Raw genomic sequence first — 14,284 nt, forward strand, 5'->3', positions numbered from 1 at the left:
GCTGGGAGGAGGAATACATCTAATGAAGCGATTAAATGGAATTTAAACAGTTTTGAATGGTTTCTGTCTCATGATTATCAAAAAAATAAATCATTTGACATTGAGGAAAATAATGAGCTTTCTTACGGACGGGGAAGATGGATACCGCTCATGTCGGTACACTAATTGTGAAACTAGAACCATACAGCTAGCATAAACATAACACGTAAAGCTAGCAGCAGCTAGTTAGCTTAGCCTAACAACTGAAAGCAGGAGGAAACGGCTAGCTTGGCTCTGCTAGCACCTCAAATAGTATTAGATAATAAGCTTTAGAATGCACTGAGCCAGTGTAGCATTTCACCCTGCTTTCAGTCTTTACGCTATGCTAAGCTAACTGTTCGTTAGCTCTAGCTTCCTATTCAGCATATAGACATGAGAGGTATCAATCTTTTCATCTCATGTTTGGCACGAAAGCAAAAAGGCTTATTTCCTATATTATTGCATTTTGTAAAAAAACTATCATACAATATGTTATATTTAATTATAATACATAGAAATATTATTCTGATCACACTCTGCAAGAAGAATGTATTCCCTTTATTACAGTCAGAGTACAGTAAACAGTAACCATATGTAAAAGTATACCTGCAATGTGTTTGGACATGAATAATATAAATAATATTTAGGCATAAAATTAATCTTTATGTCTGTTGATTGTTGTTTGGAGCATTAAACTCGATTCAGTTTATTTTGTAAAGCCCAAAAATTACAAATTTGCCCTGGAGGGCTTTACAATCTGTACAGGACATCACATCGGATCAGGAAAAACTCCCCCAAAATACTGTGATGCATTGTGGGACACACTTCTGAATGATGCTGCATACAATGTGGGTCATACATGGACAATTGCCAACATAACACCAAGACAGTGAGTAACTTCCTTTCCCCCTCATTGGGTGTGTGACCCACAGAAAAGAACCCCAACCCCAAAATAAATACTGTAAGAGTGAACTTCCTTTTGTTCCATACTTTACTTCAGGTCTCTGCTCGTGTACAGCAGCAAAATGCATCGCTCCTCAGACTCTCGGCTGCCTTGATAATTGTCCACTTCCCCCCCTCCGCGAGCATGTTAGCTGATTGGCGCTCCCGAGGTAACCAGCTTGTAGTAGGCTCCGTTGCGCGCCATGAGCTGGTCGTGCGTCCCTTTCTCGATCACGAAGCCGCTGGACATGACGGCGATGATGTCCGAGTTCTGGATGGTGGACAGGCGGTGGGCGATGACGATGCACGTCCGGCCCTCTCGGGCTTTGTCCAGGGCCCCTTGCACGGTCTGTCACGCGCGCACACACACACACACACACACACACAACGCAAAACATGAAGCGGTGTTCCCGCTCTCCCCCCACGCAGGAGACAATTACAGTAATTTCACAATCACGCAATGATTACTATCATTAGAATGTTCCAGTGTATCAGCGCGCCTCAGAGGCCTCTTTGCTCCTCAGCGTGGTTCAGCCGCTCGAGCTGGAAAGAGCGACTGCATCGCCCCGCCGACACAAAGAGGCTCTACTGGAGGGCTGGTACGCACTGTGCGCCGCTGGTGATAATAATAGAGATGATGAATGATAATGATGTTACTGATAATAATAATTAAGTGCCGACCCGCCTTGCTTTCCCCGGCCCGACGGATATGAAGCAGCTGCACTGCACTGGCGTAAGAAGTGTGGATTCAACACGCGCTCAGAGTCTAATGAGGCGTACCTTCTCGCTCTCGGTGTCCAGGGCGGAAGTGGCCTCGTCCAGGAGCAGGATCTTGGGGTCGCGGATGATCGCTCTGGCGATGGCGATGCGCTGCTTCTGACCGCGGGACAGCTGAGAGCCCTGCGCACCCACGTTTGTGTTGTATTTCTGAGGCAGGACGGAGAGCGATTGAGTCAAATCACATTGTAGTTGTCTTTCAGTTGAACACGGCAATGTTTATTGTACAAGAAGTAGTTCCTGGAACACCGTTTAGCTTCAAATGGATCCGTATCAAGATCATTGTTTGTGTTTTATCTATAAGTATCTATATCAGTATCGGCCTTAAAAAATCCAGTATCAATACAAATAATAAAACCCTTCAAACTGTCTTTTGTTAGTGCTTCAACAACCAGTTGAGAGAACACAATTACACTGTTGCTCGAGGTGTTGGAGGTTTTTTTAATTTGCGAAGGGAAAATGACTTTCTGCAGCAGTGACGTACACACCGAGCTAAAAACAAATCCTATTTTCACAGACCGTTTGAAGTTCGAGCTGCAGAAGGGCCTCTCCTCTTGAGTCATTACACACAACATGTCAGTAGTACCTCAGGAAGTGCCATGACAAAGTCGTGGAGCTGAGCCTTCTTGGCAGCAGAGATGACCTCATTCATGCCGATTTCCCGCGAGTTGTCGCCGTACTTGATGTTCTCTTCGATGCTGCAGTCGAACAGGATGGGCTCCTGGGACACGATGCCGATCTTGGAGCGCAGGAAGGGCACGTTGACGCCGGTCGAGTCGTGGCCATCGATCAGCTGCGGGAAGCCATTGATTTTACCATTAGGAGAAAGCAATATAATAACCAAAGACTGGAAATACAATCCACTTAACGCGCGATCATAACACAATCTCTGCCGTGATTTTTTTCCTAACCATGCAGAGGTGAAGCCGTGCTTTTTAAATCTCAAGCAGGGAATCAGGACGACGCGTTTCCAAACCACTTCCAACTCAATTAAGGCAATTTGAATGTTGGCGGGGATCCCTCACTGGCAGCAAGGCAAACATCCATCCCGTGTACATGCCGCACAAAGTCAGCATAAATGTCCGTGTGATGAATGAATTGAAGTGGTATGAGGGTCAGAAATACTTCGGTCACTGAATGTACAGCAATTATTCTTTGACTTTGACAAACTTCCTCCAGAGCCGTTACAACCGAGCCTCATGGGAGTGCAAGCTGAAAGCAGACTACATATGTCTTACTCCTTTCACAATGAGATAGCTGACATTTTGACATTGACGCACAACCACCATATAAAGCTAGTACAGCTAGCGTGTTAGCAAACAGCTTCCTTTTTACACATCTGCGTGGCTAGGTTAGCTGTTTGTGTTGACCTAAGTCCAATATTAGCTCTCCTTCTAGCTCCGTTTTGGGTCTCCACCGGCCTCTCATTAGCTTCTAATTGCTCTGCGTTCACCAGCTAGCAGCTAACTTTGTCCGTCAGCCATCTGTTGCTCTGCTGACAGCGTGCAGAAAGGTCCACAGAAGACGCCGTCACACCTTTTTCACAGGCTTTATCGCACTATATCACCTTTAATATCATCAATAAAAGTCAGAACTATATCTTCCCTCTAAGTCGCACTTTGCATGAGATGTGCATCTGCAGGACGCTGCCGTGTGTCCTCACCACTCTGCCCTGGTCGGGATCATAAAACCTCTCCAGCAGCTGCACGCTGGTGCTCTTCCCGCAGCCGCTGCTGCCCACGAAGGCCAGCGTCTGGCCCGGCTTCACCGAGATGTTGAGCCCTTTCAGCACCTGCATGTCTGGCCTGGTGGGGTAGGTGAACTTGCAGTCAATGAACTCGATGTTCCCTTGGAAGTTTTCCTGAAAACACAGCGGAGGGAGGAAGAGCGGGGGGAATAAATAACAGAACAAAGGTTGTAGGTTCCTCTGTGTGTCAGGGTGCCACCTCCTCTGGCTTCATTTCATTTAATAATAGTTTTATTATTTAAAATGCCTTTCGTCTCTTAAAGGGCTCCGTGGAGTGTATTTTTCCTTTGCATGTACAATATTTGATAGAAGGACTAACAATTCCTCCTTGTCTTCTCCATCTACACATCTCTCTTTCATGACTAATGCAAAATTAATGAGCAAAGCAATAAAGGAATAATAAATGAGACTTTTCATCATGGAGAGAGCAGGCGGCTCGCTTTTTCATACTCTCAGCATGCAATGTGGTGGAATAGCACATAATACGTAGCATAACACAGGCCCTCGTACCCATTTATCTCCCTTATCGCTGTAGACGCTGATCAGAGGCACGCGGTCCAGCAGCTGGAAGAAACGTGCCGCAGAGATCTTGGCCTTGGCGTATTCTGGCGTGTAAGAGGAGGCTCTGCCGAGGGCCGAGCCGCTGGTCACGATGGCTGAGATGACCCTGCCACAGAAGCCAACGCAAGGTCACCAATCAGACATTTTGCACATACACACTCACCTGAGTTGTCCTTTCTCCTTTTCCAGTCATAATTCTTAATATACTCCACTACCGTTGAAGAGTTTGAGTTCATCCAGACAAATTTTCAGTTTCTTGGCAAGTTCTCACATGGAATATTTTTCATTTCTAAGAACAAGAACAGACTGGAGAGTTTCACATGAAAGTTGTCTTCTTCTGGCTATTTTCAGAGTATAATGAACCCACAGTGTGATGCGCCAGACACTCAACCAGCTCAAAGGAAGGCCAGTTTTACATCTTCTCTCAGCAGCAGAGCTGTTTTCATCTGTGTAACATCACAGCACACGAGTGTGACACAGCGAGGCCGTAAAGGAGTCTCATTGAGACACTTGTTTGCAACCTTCTTTTTAAGGCCAATAAAAGCTTCACGAGTATTAACTAGCGTAGTTTACGTCGCAGAAGGAAACGTTAAAATCTCTTCAGCTTGTGATAAGCAGTGAGCTTTGTTCAGTCGCCTCAACACACATCGTCAAGACGAGGGAACGGAAAAAGAGCAAAAACGCTGACTCATTTCCAGATTTCCCGTCTCATCCCTGCAGCTCTTTTTGGCAGTGACGGGTCCACAAAGGAGACAGTGAAAAGCTGTGTCGCCTGGAATTTAAGGAGATTGTTCAGTGCGTGTGCACAAACGACCCACAAACTGTGAAACAGATGACCCAGGAGGTTTTGTGGACTGTCGAGATCCATATTGTCGAGCAGACTAGACTCATTTCGTGAGGGAGCTTAAAGAGACCTGGAGGATACAGGTATGTTCAGTACGGATAAGGACGACCTCTCACCTGAACACCAGGCTGAAGTGGAGCCCCTCCTCTTTCACTAAGTAACCTCCGAACCTGTAGGAGGCGGAGTTGGTCAAAAAGACGACGCACTGGGCGAACCCGTAGCAGGCCCCGTACACTTTGGCCTTCTTCAGGGCGGCTTGGTACGGAGCTTCCAGCTGGGCCTCGTACGTGTCCACAAACATCCGCTCTTTCCCCAGACCCGCGATGGTGCGGATGTTGTTCAGCGCCTCGCCGGAAATCTACAAGCAAACAAAAAGGCCTTGAGTTTAAGGTCTGATACCAGATTAACAAATGGCACAGAAGCTGTCGTTCCTCATTAATTCCTCAGGTTTTTCACCTGTGGAAACGTATGATACAGACAAAGCATGTGCTCAGGCTTCATCGCTCATGTCTCTGCTCATGCTGCTGCAGAAAGCCGAGATATTATATTCTTGTCATCTAAAAAGAGAAATGTGTATTCAGGGACTTTACCTGGTTATTAAACAACTTTACCAAGTTATTAAACCTCTTTACCAGTTATTAAACTACTTTACCTGGTTATTAAACCACTTTACCTGGTTATGAAACCACTTTACCTGGATTTTAAACAACTTTACCAAGTTATTAAACTACTTTACCTGGTTATTAAACAACTTTACCAAGTTATTAAACTACTTTACCTGGTTATTAAACAACTTTACCAAGTTATTAAACTACTTTACCGGGTTATTAAACCTCTTTACAAGTTGTTAAACTACTTTACCGGGTTATTAAACCTCTTTACAAGATATTAAACCACTTTACCAGGTTATTAAACTACTTTACCAGGTTATTAAACCACTTTACCAGGTTATTAAACCACTTTACCAGGTTATTAAACCACTTGTTTCAGCTCATTTCTCCTCTCTGTTCACATCATGTCAGGGTTATGATCATAGTCGCCTCTTTTCTGGGCCTTAACTTCGTATGCGAGTCAGAGTCCTACCTGTCCGGCGGCCTCCATGGCCTGCTTGTCCTGCTTGGCGAACCCCGTGAGCATCTTGGCCTGGAAGCCGCCCGACAGCGCGATGAAGGGCAGGAAGCACAGGATGAGCAGCGTGAGCTTCCAGCTGAAGAAGAAGGACATGAGGACGGCCACGCCGATGTTGGTCAGGGAGTTGACGATCATGCCGATCTGCGAGCCCGTGGCCTGAAGAGGAAGAGAACGGGTCGTGTTACTGCTCCTCATCGATTGACCCAGATCCTCCGAGCAGAATTCAACCCGCAACCCACTCCTTGGACTTGTGAGGCGTCGGTGGCCAGGCGGGTCGTCAGAGCTCCGGCGCTGTTCCTGTGATCATCAAACCAGCCGATCTCTTGGCCCAGCATGGCCTGGAAGCCGAGCCGCCGCAGCCTGCGCGTCAGCAGCTCTCCGGACTTGGAGAAAGCATAAGCCTGGAGACACACACACACACACACACACACACACACACACACACACACACACACACCATGACAGTGATCTTCAACATAATGTAAAACTAATCAGAGAAAGGTTGTCAGAGCTCATGAATCAATCATAGAACATCTTGTTCGTTCAAAGAAGGTATTAATTTGAGGAACAAAAAGAAGCTCCCTTGTGACTTTCCCTCCAACCTTGAAGGAGAAGGAGGAGGAGGAGGAGACGAAGGAGGAGGAGGAGGCGAGGAAGCGATCAGTCCTCTGAAGCAACCTGCTACTCTACCTGCATCATCTGGGTGAAGAAGGAGACCACGCCGACCATGACGAAGAACAGGCAGATACTATCAATCTCCTTCCTCTGAACCACGGGATCTGTTATTGAGAAGGTCTGCACACACACGCACACACACGCACACACACACACACACACACACACACACACACACACACAGAGACGTATGTAAAAAAACGAAACAGAACAGAAACATGTTAATCTCGACCTTCAGAGGACTGGATTAAAGGTTGCACATGCTCAGCTTTGTCAAGCGGTTGCAGTTGGGATTTATGCTTCTTCTTTTTGTCGTGAAACTGTGGCTTTGGGGCTTTTGAAATGAGATTATAATATATATTTTTGTGCATTTCAGAACTCGCGATGACGTCCGGACCCTCACCGCCAGGATCTGACTGAACAGCAGGGCGTAGACGGGGTTGACCCCTCCGTTGATGGCAGCGCCAATGGATCCACAAAACATGTAGGGCCACTCGGGCCAGTTGTACTTGAGGATCCTGGTGACGGGAGCAGGCTCCACCACTTCCTCCTCGTCCTCTGGGACGGCGTTCTGAGCATTCACAAAGACAGATGCACGTCAGCCGGCAGTCAACGCTGTACAATCTGAGGCAAAGAACATTTTGAGCTGTTTGTAATCACGCCGGCCCCCCCGCTGCAACCTCCCACGTATGACACTGGATACCGTGAATTTGTCTGCCTGTGACACCGAGTAGGCTCTGGGGCCGAGCTCTCCGACCATGGGAACGGAGGACTCTGGGATCAGATTGGACATCTGCGACCGGGACCGCTGGCGGAGCGAGGCTCTGCCAACACAAGACAGCTTCCCATGTTACCCATCTCTTCATGCACGTGATTATTCATTCAAAGGGCACGGGAATGCGCCGTGCTGCCGGTGCTCTCCCTGCACTCATCACCGGGGGCTTGTGACGGTGGCGTTCGAGGACCTCAAGCCTCCTCCGCCGTCGGCAGCACTCGTAAGTGGCTCCGGATAATAGTGCCGGCTAAATGCTCCAAATGTCGAAGTAATTGCGAGAGAGCAATTAAGTAAAATGAAGGTGCCAGTTCCTGCCACGACACAGAGCGACTGCGGTAATAATCCTATTTAGATGCACAGTCAGGACCGTGGAAATGGATATTACAGTTTACACAAATAAACAAATGAGTGATGAAGAGCGGGGGAGTAATACCTCAAACTGGCACGGTAGCTGCCCGCTCTGGATAGATTGAGCCTCGCCGGCTCTTCTTCATTGTCAGCCGCTAATGCAGGAGATCCAACAAAAGGGCGGCGGTCACAATCGGCGGACCGTCGTCAGCTTTGACTGAATATCTTTCCGGGACATTAGGTTGGACCTACTCTGCGGCGCCTTCTCGTTCAGGGCCTCGTCGCCCTGGCTCTGCAGCGTGACCAGCGTGAAGTACACGCCCTTCCTCTCCAGCAGCTCGCTGTGTTTGCCCCACTCCACGGCGCGGCCGTGCTCGAAGCCCACGATCACGTCGGCGTTCCTTATGGTGGAGAGGCGGTGAGCGATGGAGATGGTGGTGCGACCCGCGCCCACCTGAGACCAAACAAAACAGGTGTCAGAACGAAGAAAAACTATCTTCATGCTTTAGATGCAACTTTGATATCACACGGATTCATTTTCCTTTTCCTTCATCCGTAGCTCGTGTTGTTTGATATGTGGATGAAATGACCACTATATGAAATTACAATGTTTATTCAATATAGTGAAATAAAAAGGGGCTGCACAAAAGAAACCGCGTTGACCTCACAGCTGCACAAAGGGTTAAAGTTCCCCCTCGTCCAGTCATCTTATTGAATATCTTCAGAAACACTCAGAGAGGTATGTTTTGTCGTCTTTTGTTGTCAAAAAGATGGCTCAAAACGACATATCGGAAAGCTTTTTCTTCGTATTGTCCCGCCACCGGCATGACGACACAATGAAACCATAAATCATCCGGACCTGAGACCAGAGCAGAAGATAATCCAGCACACAGACGCTCAGACTCACTTTATCCAAAGCCTCTTGAACGATGGCCTCGCTCTCGTTGTCCAGGGCCGAGGTCGCCATGTCCAGCAGCAGGATGCGAGGATTCCTGACCAGCGCTCGAGCGATGGCGATGCGCTGCTTCTGCCCGCCGCTCATCTGACCTCCACCCTCCCCCACCAACGTCTCGAATTTCTGTTTTTTTTAAACGACAGATGGAGTTGTTAAGCCGGTTTGAACTCTGAATCTTCACACATTGAAACCCTGCGCGTCACCTGCGGCAGGTCCATGATGAAGTTGTAGGCGTTGGCCTGCTTGGTGGCGGCGATGATGTCGTCCGTTGAGACGCCGGCCTGACCGTAGCGTATGTTCTCGGCGATGGTGGTGGCGAACAGCACCGGCTCCTGCTCCACAATGCCAATGAGCGAGCGCAGCCATTGGATGTTCAGCCCTCTGATGTCATGACCGTCCAGGGTCACCTGAGTCGCAGGGCACAGAGAGCTGCTAGTGGGCCAAAAGTGATGGACGACGCCATTAAAGTACTTTGCCTGCTATAATGCGTTTTTCTAGTTTCAGCTGGGAAAGTTGTTAGTCTTGTGCATAACCTTCATTGTGCTGGAAGGGGCTGTCTCCTCCTCTAGAAACTGGAAGCAATAAGAGAGATAAGGTGTGCTAGGACCTCTAATTCCAGTAAAAGTGAAAAATGAGGCTGTAAGGACCCATTGGCTGAATAATGGAACAGATTATCACGTTCTTCTATCACCCTCTGGGGACGGTTATTTTTGAATCGAGCAGAATGAAGCTCAAAAGGAAGGAGTCGGCAGCGGCGACTGACGTCGAGGGCGTCGTCAGTCTGAGCCGCTGTCTCGGCCGTCGGACCCACCATGCCCTCTTTGGGGTCGTAGAAGCGCTGGAGGAGCTGGATGGCGGTGCTCTTCCCGGCTCCGCTCGGCCCGACGAAGGCCGTGGTCTCCCCGGACTTCACTGGAACGCTGAGCTGGTCCAGGATCTGAGTAGAGATCACATGACCCCGCCCCCTTGGCATAAACGTATGTTTACAGAGATCTAATTCCCCCCTCAGCTACAGGTGACAGAGCGTGTCGACGCACGCTGGTACCTTGACTTCAGGTCTGGAGGGGTAGTGGAAGGTCACATTGTGAAACTCAATATCTCCTTTGACCCTGTCGAGCTTGTATCCAGCCTCAGATAGACAATCAATCTCCGGCTCCTGGCAGTAGCACATTTATGAAAAATGAGACTTGTCAACACAAAGCAAGGGTTTCCTTTAAAAACACATAATAATATGGTACCTTGTGAGGGTCAAAGTCTCGCAAAAAATGATAACATCAAGCATTCTCACTCTCTCAATCGTCTCGAAGATGATGGTAGCAGCGCCACGGCCCGAAGCGAACGCCTCCAGACACGGGGAGGCCTGCCCCAAATTCATGGCTGCTATCAAAACCCCGAAGAACACCTGGAAGGAAGACGTCAGTGTGTCATCGCTCCGAAGGCTCTTCCGGTGACATGGAAAAGGTGAACGTCATGCTGCTGGTCTCCGGTGTGATACCTGTAGTAGTGTTCCCGCTGTGTACTCCTCAGAGTCCACCACCAGGCCGGAGCCGTACCAGAAGCCCAGCGCGTAGCACAGAAAGATGACCAGCCACATGTACCCGGTGAAGAAGCCCATGATCAGACCCTTCCTGATGCCCACGCGCTGCGCCGAGATCAAGTTCTTGTCGTACCTGCAGCAGACACGAGGAGAAAGGTCGCATACCTGCGCAGAGGAAGAAGTTGATCTTCAGCCTTCATCTGGCAAGTTTCTACCTTTGCACTTCTTTTTTCTCCCCGCCGAACGCAGCCACGGTCCTGATGGAGGAGAGGACCTCGTCTGCTATGGCTCCGGCTTTGGCGTAGGCCTGCAGCTCGAACCCTGTTAGCTTCGCCACGAACTGGAGGACAAGAGAGGAGAGCAGAAGTTAAGTCAAGAGAAGTCACTGCTCGAGTTGAGAGACGAGTCTAGTCAACAAGTCGGCTGATGAAAGGTCGAGTCAACAAGTTAGAAGAAGTCAAATCTTGAAGTCAAGAGAAGTTAAGTCAACAAGTGAATACTAGTTTAGTAAAGTCAGGTCCACAAGCTTCTCACCATGGCCATGAGACCAGCCGCTAGACCGATCAGTGGGCTCGCCGCGACGATGACGAGCGTTAGCTTCCATCCCTTCACGAAGCCGATGCAGAAGCCGCACACGAAGGTGGTGAAGCGCTGCAGGAAGATGGAAACTTGGTCCGCGATGGCGTCGTTGATCTTGTTGATGTCGCTGCAACGCGGATATAAAACCACGTCAGCGCTGACGCCGTCAAGACGCCGTCAAGACGCCGTCAAGACGCCGAGCGTATGCCACGACACATTCATCACGGGACCGTCGCCGCACTCACTCTGACATGCGAGTGTTGAGCTCCCCCACCGAGTTGCAGTCGAACCAGCCGATCTCCATCCTCATCACTCTGCTGAAGTACATTTTCCTGATGAGCTGGATCTGCTTGGCGGCGGCCGTCACCCACAGCGAGATCTGTCGGTCGTAAAAAGGCCGGTAGCGCTCGTATTTGTTAGATATAAAAACAAGCGGGGCAACAAGATGGTACTGTGACCCTGAGCCTCGACCTCCCTTTGAAGGGTGAACGGAGAAATGTCACGTAAAACATTTAAGAGGCTTTACATGAATATTATATGATGAAGTTCAGCTTATTCGACATAAGGAGTACAACTCGGCCTCGGAAAACAGCTGTACAAAGGCTTCAGAGGCTTTCGAGGAGCTTTTGTCAAGTTTGAGAAAGTAACTCTGACGATATGCATTATGGGAAATGTAAGATGAAGCGATTCCAGGGACTAAAATCCAGATATCTCTGCCTCTCCGGCTTTGATTAGATTAAAATCTCTCTGGTGAGCCTCCTTTCTTTATGAAAGTGTAATACAATCTCTAAACTATTAAGCGCTCATCAAATAGTGTACTATGCAATGTGCCGTAAGTTTAGTCTAGTAATATGTTGTGGCGGACCGTGTTGAATATATTAACAACTGTTAAAACAATTGTTCTTGTTCACCATTGAGGGCTTTAGATTGATTCAGACAGAAAGGCTTAATAACTGCACGTTTCAGAGCTTGTGGAAAAACAGCCAGAGATAATAGAAAAGTTGACTGTGCAGAACTTCTGCAGTTAAAAATCTATTTATAAAAAGTCAGAAAAATATATCAAAGCAGCGGCAGCAGGCGCTGAGAGGTTGGGCAATATCCTTCAATATCTCATGGGCGATGGGATCGTGAGATGTCATGCTGGTTGAATTGGTTTTAGGTGGATGGCGCGTACTAATCTAATTTGAGATGAGTCTCTTTGTGTGAGTATGATGCCATGTGAAAACCAACCTGAAAGTACCCCAGCAGGAACACAGCCGCTGCAATTCCAACATAATAGAAGGCAAAATTGGTCATTTCATGTTCAATGTCGAGAATCCTGAAAAATAGCACAAATACAGCAAATTTATCATTCATGAAGAACCAAACCACATGCACTCCAACGCAGGTCTGAAACTTCAAATATCACATTTTACACTATACTGGATGTTGAGGAAAAAGGCCACCTCATGCATTTCTCACAAGCCACTTACCCGCACGCCCTGGCCTTCAGCGGCGTGAACATCTCCCACGTTGAATTGTGCATGAGGCTCCAGTCCGTGTAGTTCCTCTTCCACTGGATGGTGTTGTTGGCGCACTCCTTCCTGTCGTCGCGCAGCTCGTTGAGCTCGATGTCGTACTCGATGAAGGTGTCGGTGAGCAGGCCGAACACCAGCAGCATGAGGGGCTGGGCCGAGCCGTGCAGCACGGCGCACACGGAGCCCACCGCCATCATCAGCACGTCTTTGCACGTGGCGAAGCGGAACTGTGGGCGGGCGCGTGGCATGAGGCGGGCGGATCTCAACGCGGACTCAAGGAAAGACGCCATGTGTTAAGAATGAACATCTTACCAGCTGAAAGAAGCCGACCCTTATCGCTGGCTGATCTGCATCGCCCTTGTTTCTGTTTGGAATAGAAGGCCGGTGAGTTTTTATTGGATGTGACTGTGTGCTCGGGGTACAGGCCCTGCATTGCCATGTTGTACTCACTTCCCATCACCCTTTGCACTCGTGGCCCTGCTTGGGAAGAGACAAAACACGTGGTGAGCTACTGAACTTATCACACTTTGAAAACACAGGAACAAAACACATGTTTAAAGGTGCAGCGTGTAGGTGTGTGTGCGCCATCCAGCGGTGAGTTTGCAGGTTGCAACCCGCTGAAACTTCGAGCGTGGAGGAGAAGTACGGCGGGAGACGCTCGCACAGCCAGAGATACACAAATGAAAACCTCCTTTTTTTAAACAGGATATTCTGTCTCTGCGGGCAGAACCCACTAAACCCTCCACATTGGCCCCGTTAGAGACGTGTCATCACTTGTATGCATGATGTATTTCTGCTGTAATGGATCAGCAAGTAACAATTATTTATTTAAAGACACTTCTATCAACCTTTGTCCCCTTTATTCTCTCTTCAGCGCTGCAGATATTAAACCAGCTCCTTTACCACTTGTTCCCTGGCAGACGGTCAAGATGAAGGTGTGTGTGTGTGTGTGTGTGTGTGTGTGTGTGTGTGTGTGTGTGTGTGTTTGGCTCCTCCTCCCTTTGTTGCTGGAATTCACCAGCCGTGTTAATTTAATATATCAACTATGTATATAATTTATGATCCTGTATGGTGGCCCTGAAGGCTCAATGCACTGCAAATTAAGAGATATTAATCAGTGATGAAAACAATCCTTAACTGAGACCTAATCTTGCAATAAATTATCATTTCTAATGCACATGGTATGCATAACTTAATAATGTGGTTTGTACCCTTTTTGTTCAGTGTTAACTTGTTTTCTGGTGCAGCAGCGCTGCACAATACAACTATGACGTGTATCTTTAGTCTCACCTCACCCACACAAGTCTAGTCCACCAGTCAAGTAAAGACCAGTCAACTAGTCAAGTATAGACTAGTCTGGTCAAGTAAAGGCAAAAAAGTCAAGTCATTCATAATAAGTATCACTTTAAAACTTAACCCTTAATCAAAACCCAGTAATGTATAACTCTTAAAACAAAATCCAAGATGAGTCTTTAACAGCATACTTACTTATTGGAGCCAGCTGGTTCTGCAGCACAAGAGAAGAATCAGGTTCTACAATCACATCCTCAGGTGTAATATAAAAATATCATATTTTTGTGTTCAAATAAAATAAAAGATTTCCGTATTATTTGATTATTTTTGGAGGATTTGCAGAACTTTTATTCTGCATTACCTTCATCGGAGAAGTCGTAGCTGTGGTTTTCCTGTCCCAGTTTTTTTATGCTTTGCAGTTTCACCGATCCGGTCGGCATGTTGACTCTTCTAGGAAAAGCAGAAATAGAGCACGCGTCACATTTCACATGCACAAAACCAGAACAATACGTGTTTTGTCATGATGGTAATGCCAAAAATAAAACCCCATACCGTCTTTTTCTTTCTTTTCCTCTGAAACCAAAA

At 47.8% G+C, this 14,284-nt stretch overlaps 1 protein-coding gene across 2 annotated transcripts; it reads right to left on the reverse strand.

Moving 5' to 3' along the window:
- Window positions 1-874: 874 nt before the first annotated feature.
- Window positions 875-14,139, reverse strand: abcb11b (ATP-binding cassette, sub-family B (MDR/TAP), member 11b). Of its 2 annotated transcripts, none has more exons than XM_068590428.1 (28): window positions 14,061-14,139; window positions 13,895-13,913; window positions 12,857-12,883; window positions 12,719-12,770; window positions 12,362-12,633; window positions 12,120-12,207; window positions 11,135-11,268; window positions 10,845-11,016; window positions 10,526-10,650; window positions 10,269-10,443; window positions 10,062-10,175; window positions 9,819-9,929; window positions 9,585-9,710; window positions 8,977-9,180; window positions 8,726-8,896; window positions 8,071-8,272; window positions 7,904-7,973; window positions 7,399-7,519; window positions 7,099-7,266; window positions 6,711-6,815; window positions 6,260-6,421; window positions 5,973-6,176; window positions 5,006-5,247; window positions 3,995-4,151; window positions 3,401-3,598; window positions 2,324-2,530; window positions 1,741-1,887; window positions 875-1,309 (listed from the first exon to the last, which is right to left on the reverse strand). In XM_068590428.1, exons 1-28 carry the CDS (start codon window positions 14,137-14,139, stop codon window positions 1,109-1,111), a joined length of 4,053 nt encoding a protein of 1,350 aa, XP_068446529.1. In that variant the 3' UTR covers window positions 875-1,108. The 2 variants fall into 2 exon arrangements, with proteins under 2 accessions (XP_068446529.1, XP_068446528.1); XM_068590427.1 differs by having other exon boundaries at window positions 12,857-12,886.
- Window positions 14,140-14,284: the final 145 nt, after the last annotated feature.

The sequence above is a fragment of the Clinocottus analis genome, unplaced genomic scaffold (genome assembly GCF_023055335.1).
Source record: "Clinocottus analis isolate CAN_PGR_092001 unplaced genomic scaffold, fCliAna1.0.p SCAF_24, whole genome shotgun sequence".
In the NCBI taxonomy this organism is placed as follows: Eukaryota; Metazoa; Chordata; class Actinopteri; order Perciformes; family Cottidae; genus Clinocottus; species Clinocottus analis.

Coding starts and splice junctions, on each gene's coding strand:
- abcb11b (XM_068590427.1), bottom strand. CDS start 14,139: ATGCCGACCGGATCGGTGAAACTGCAAAGCATAAAAAAACTGGGACAG. Junction 9,181..9,584: donor ACGACCCCAAAGAGGGCATG/GTGGGTCCGACG, acceptor CCTGCGACTCAG/GTGACCCTGGACGGTCATGA. Junction 7,520..7,903: donor AGCTACCGTGCCAGTTTGAG/GTATTACTCCCC, acceptor TTGTGTTGGCAG/AGCCTCGCTCCGCCAGCGGT.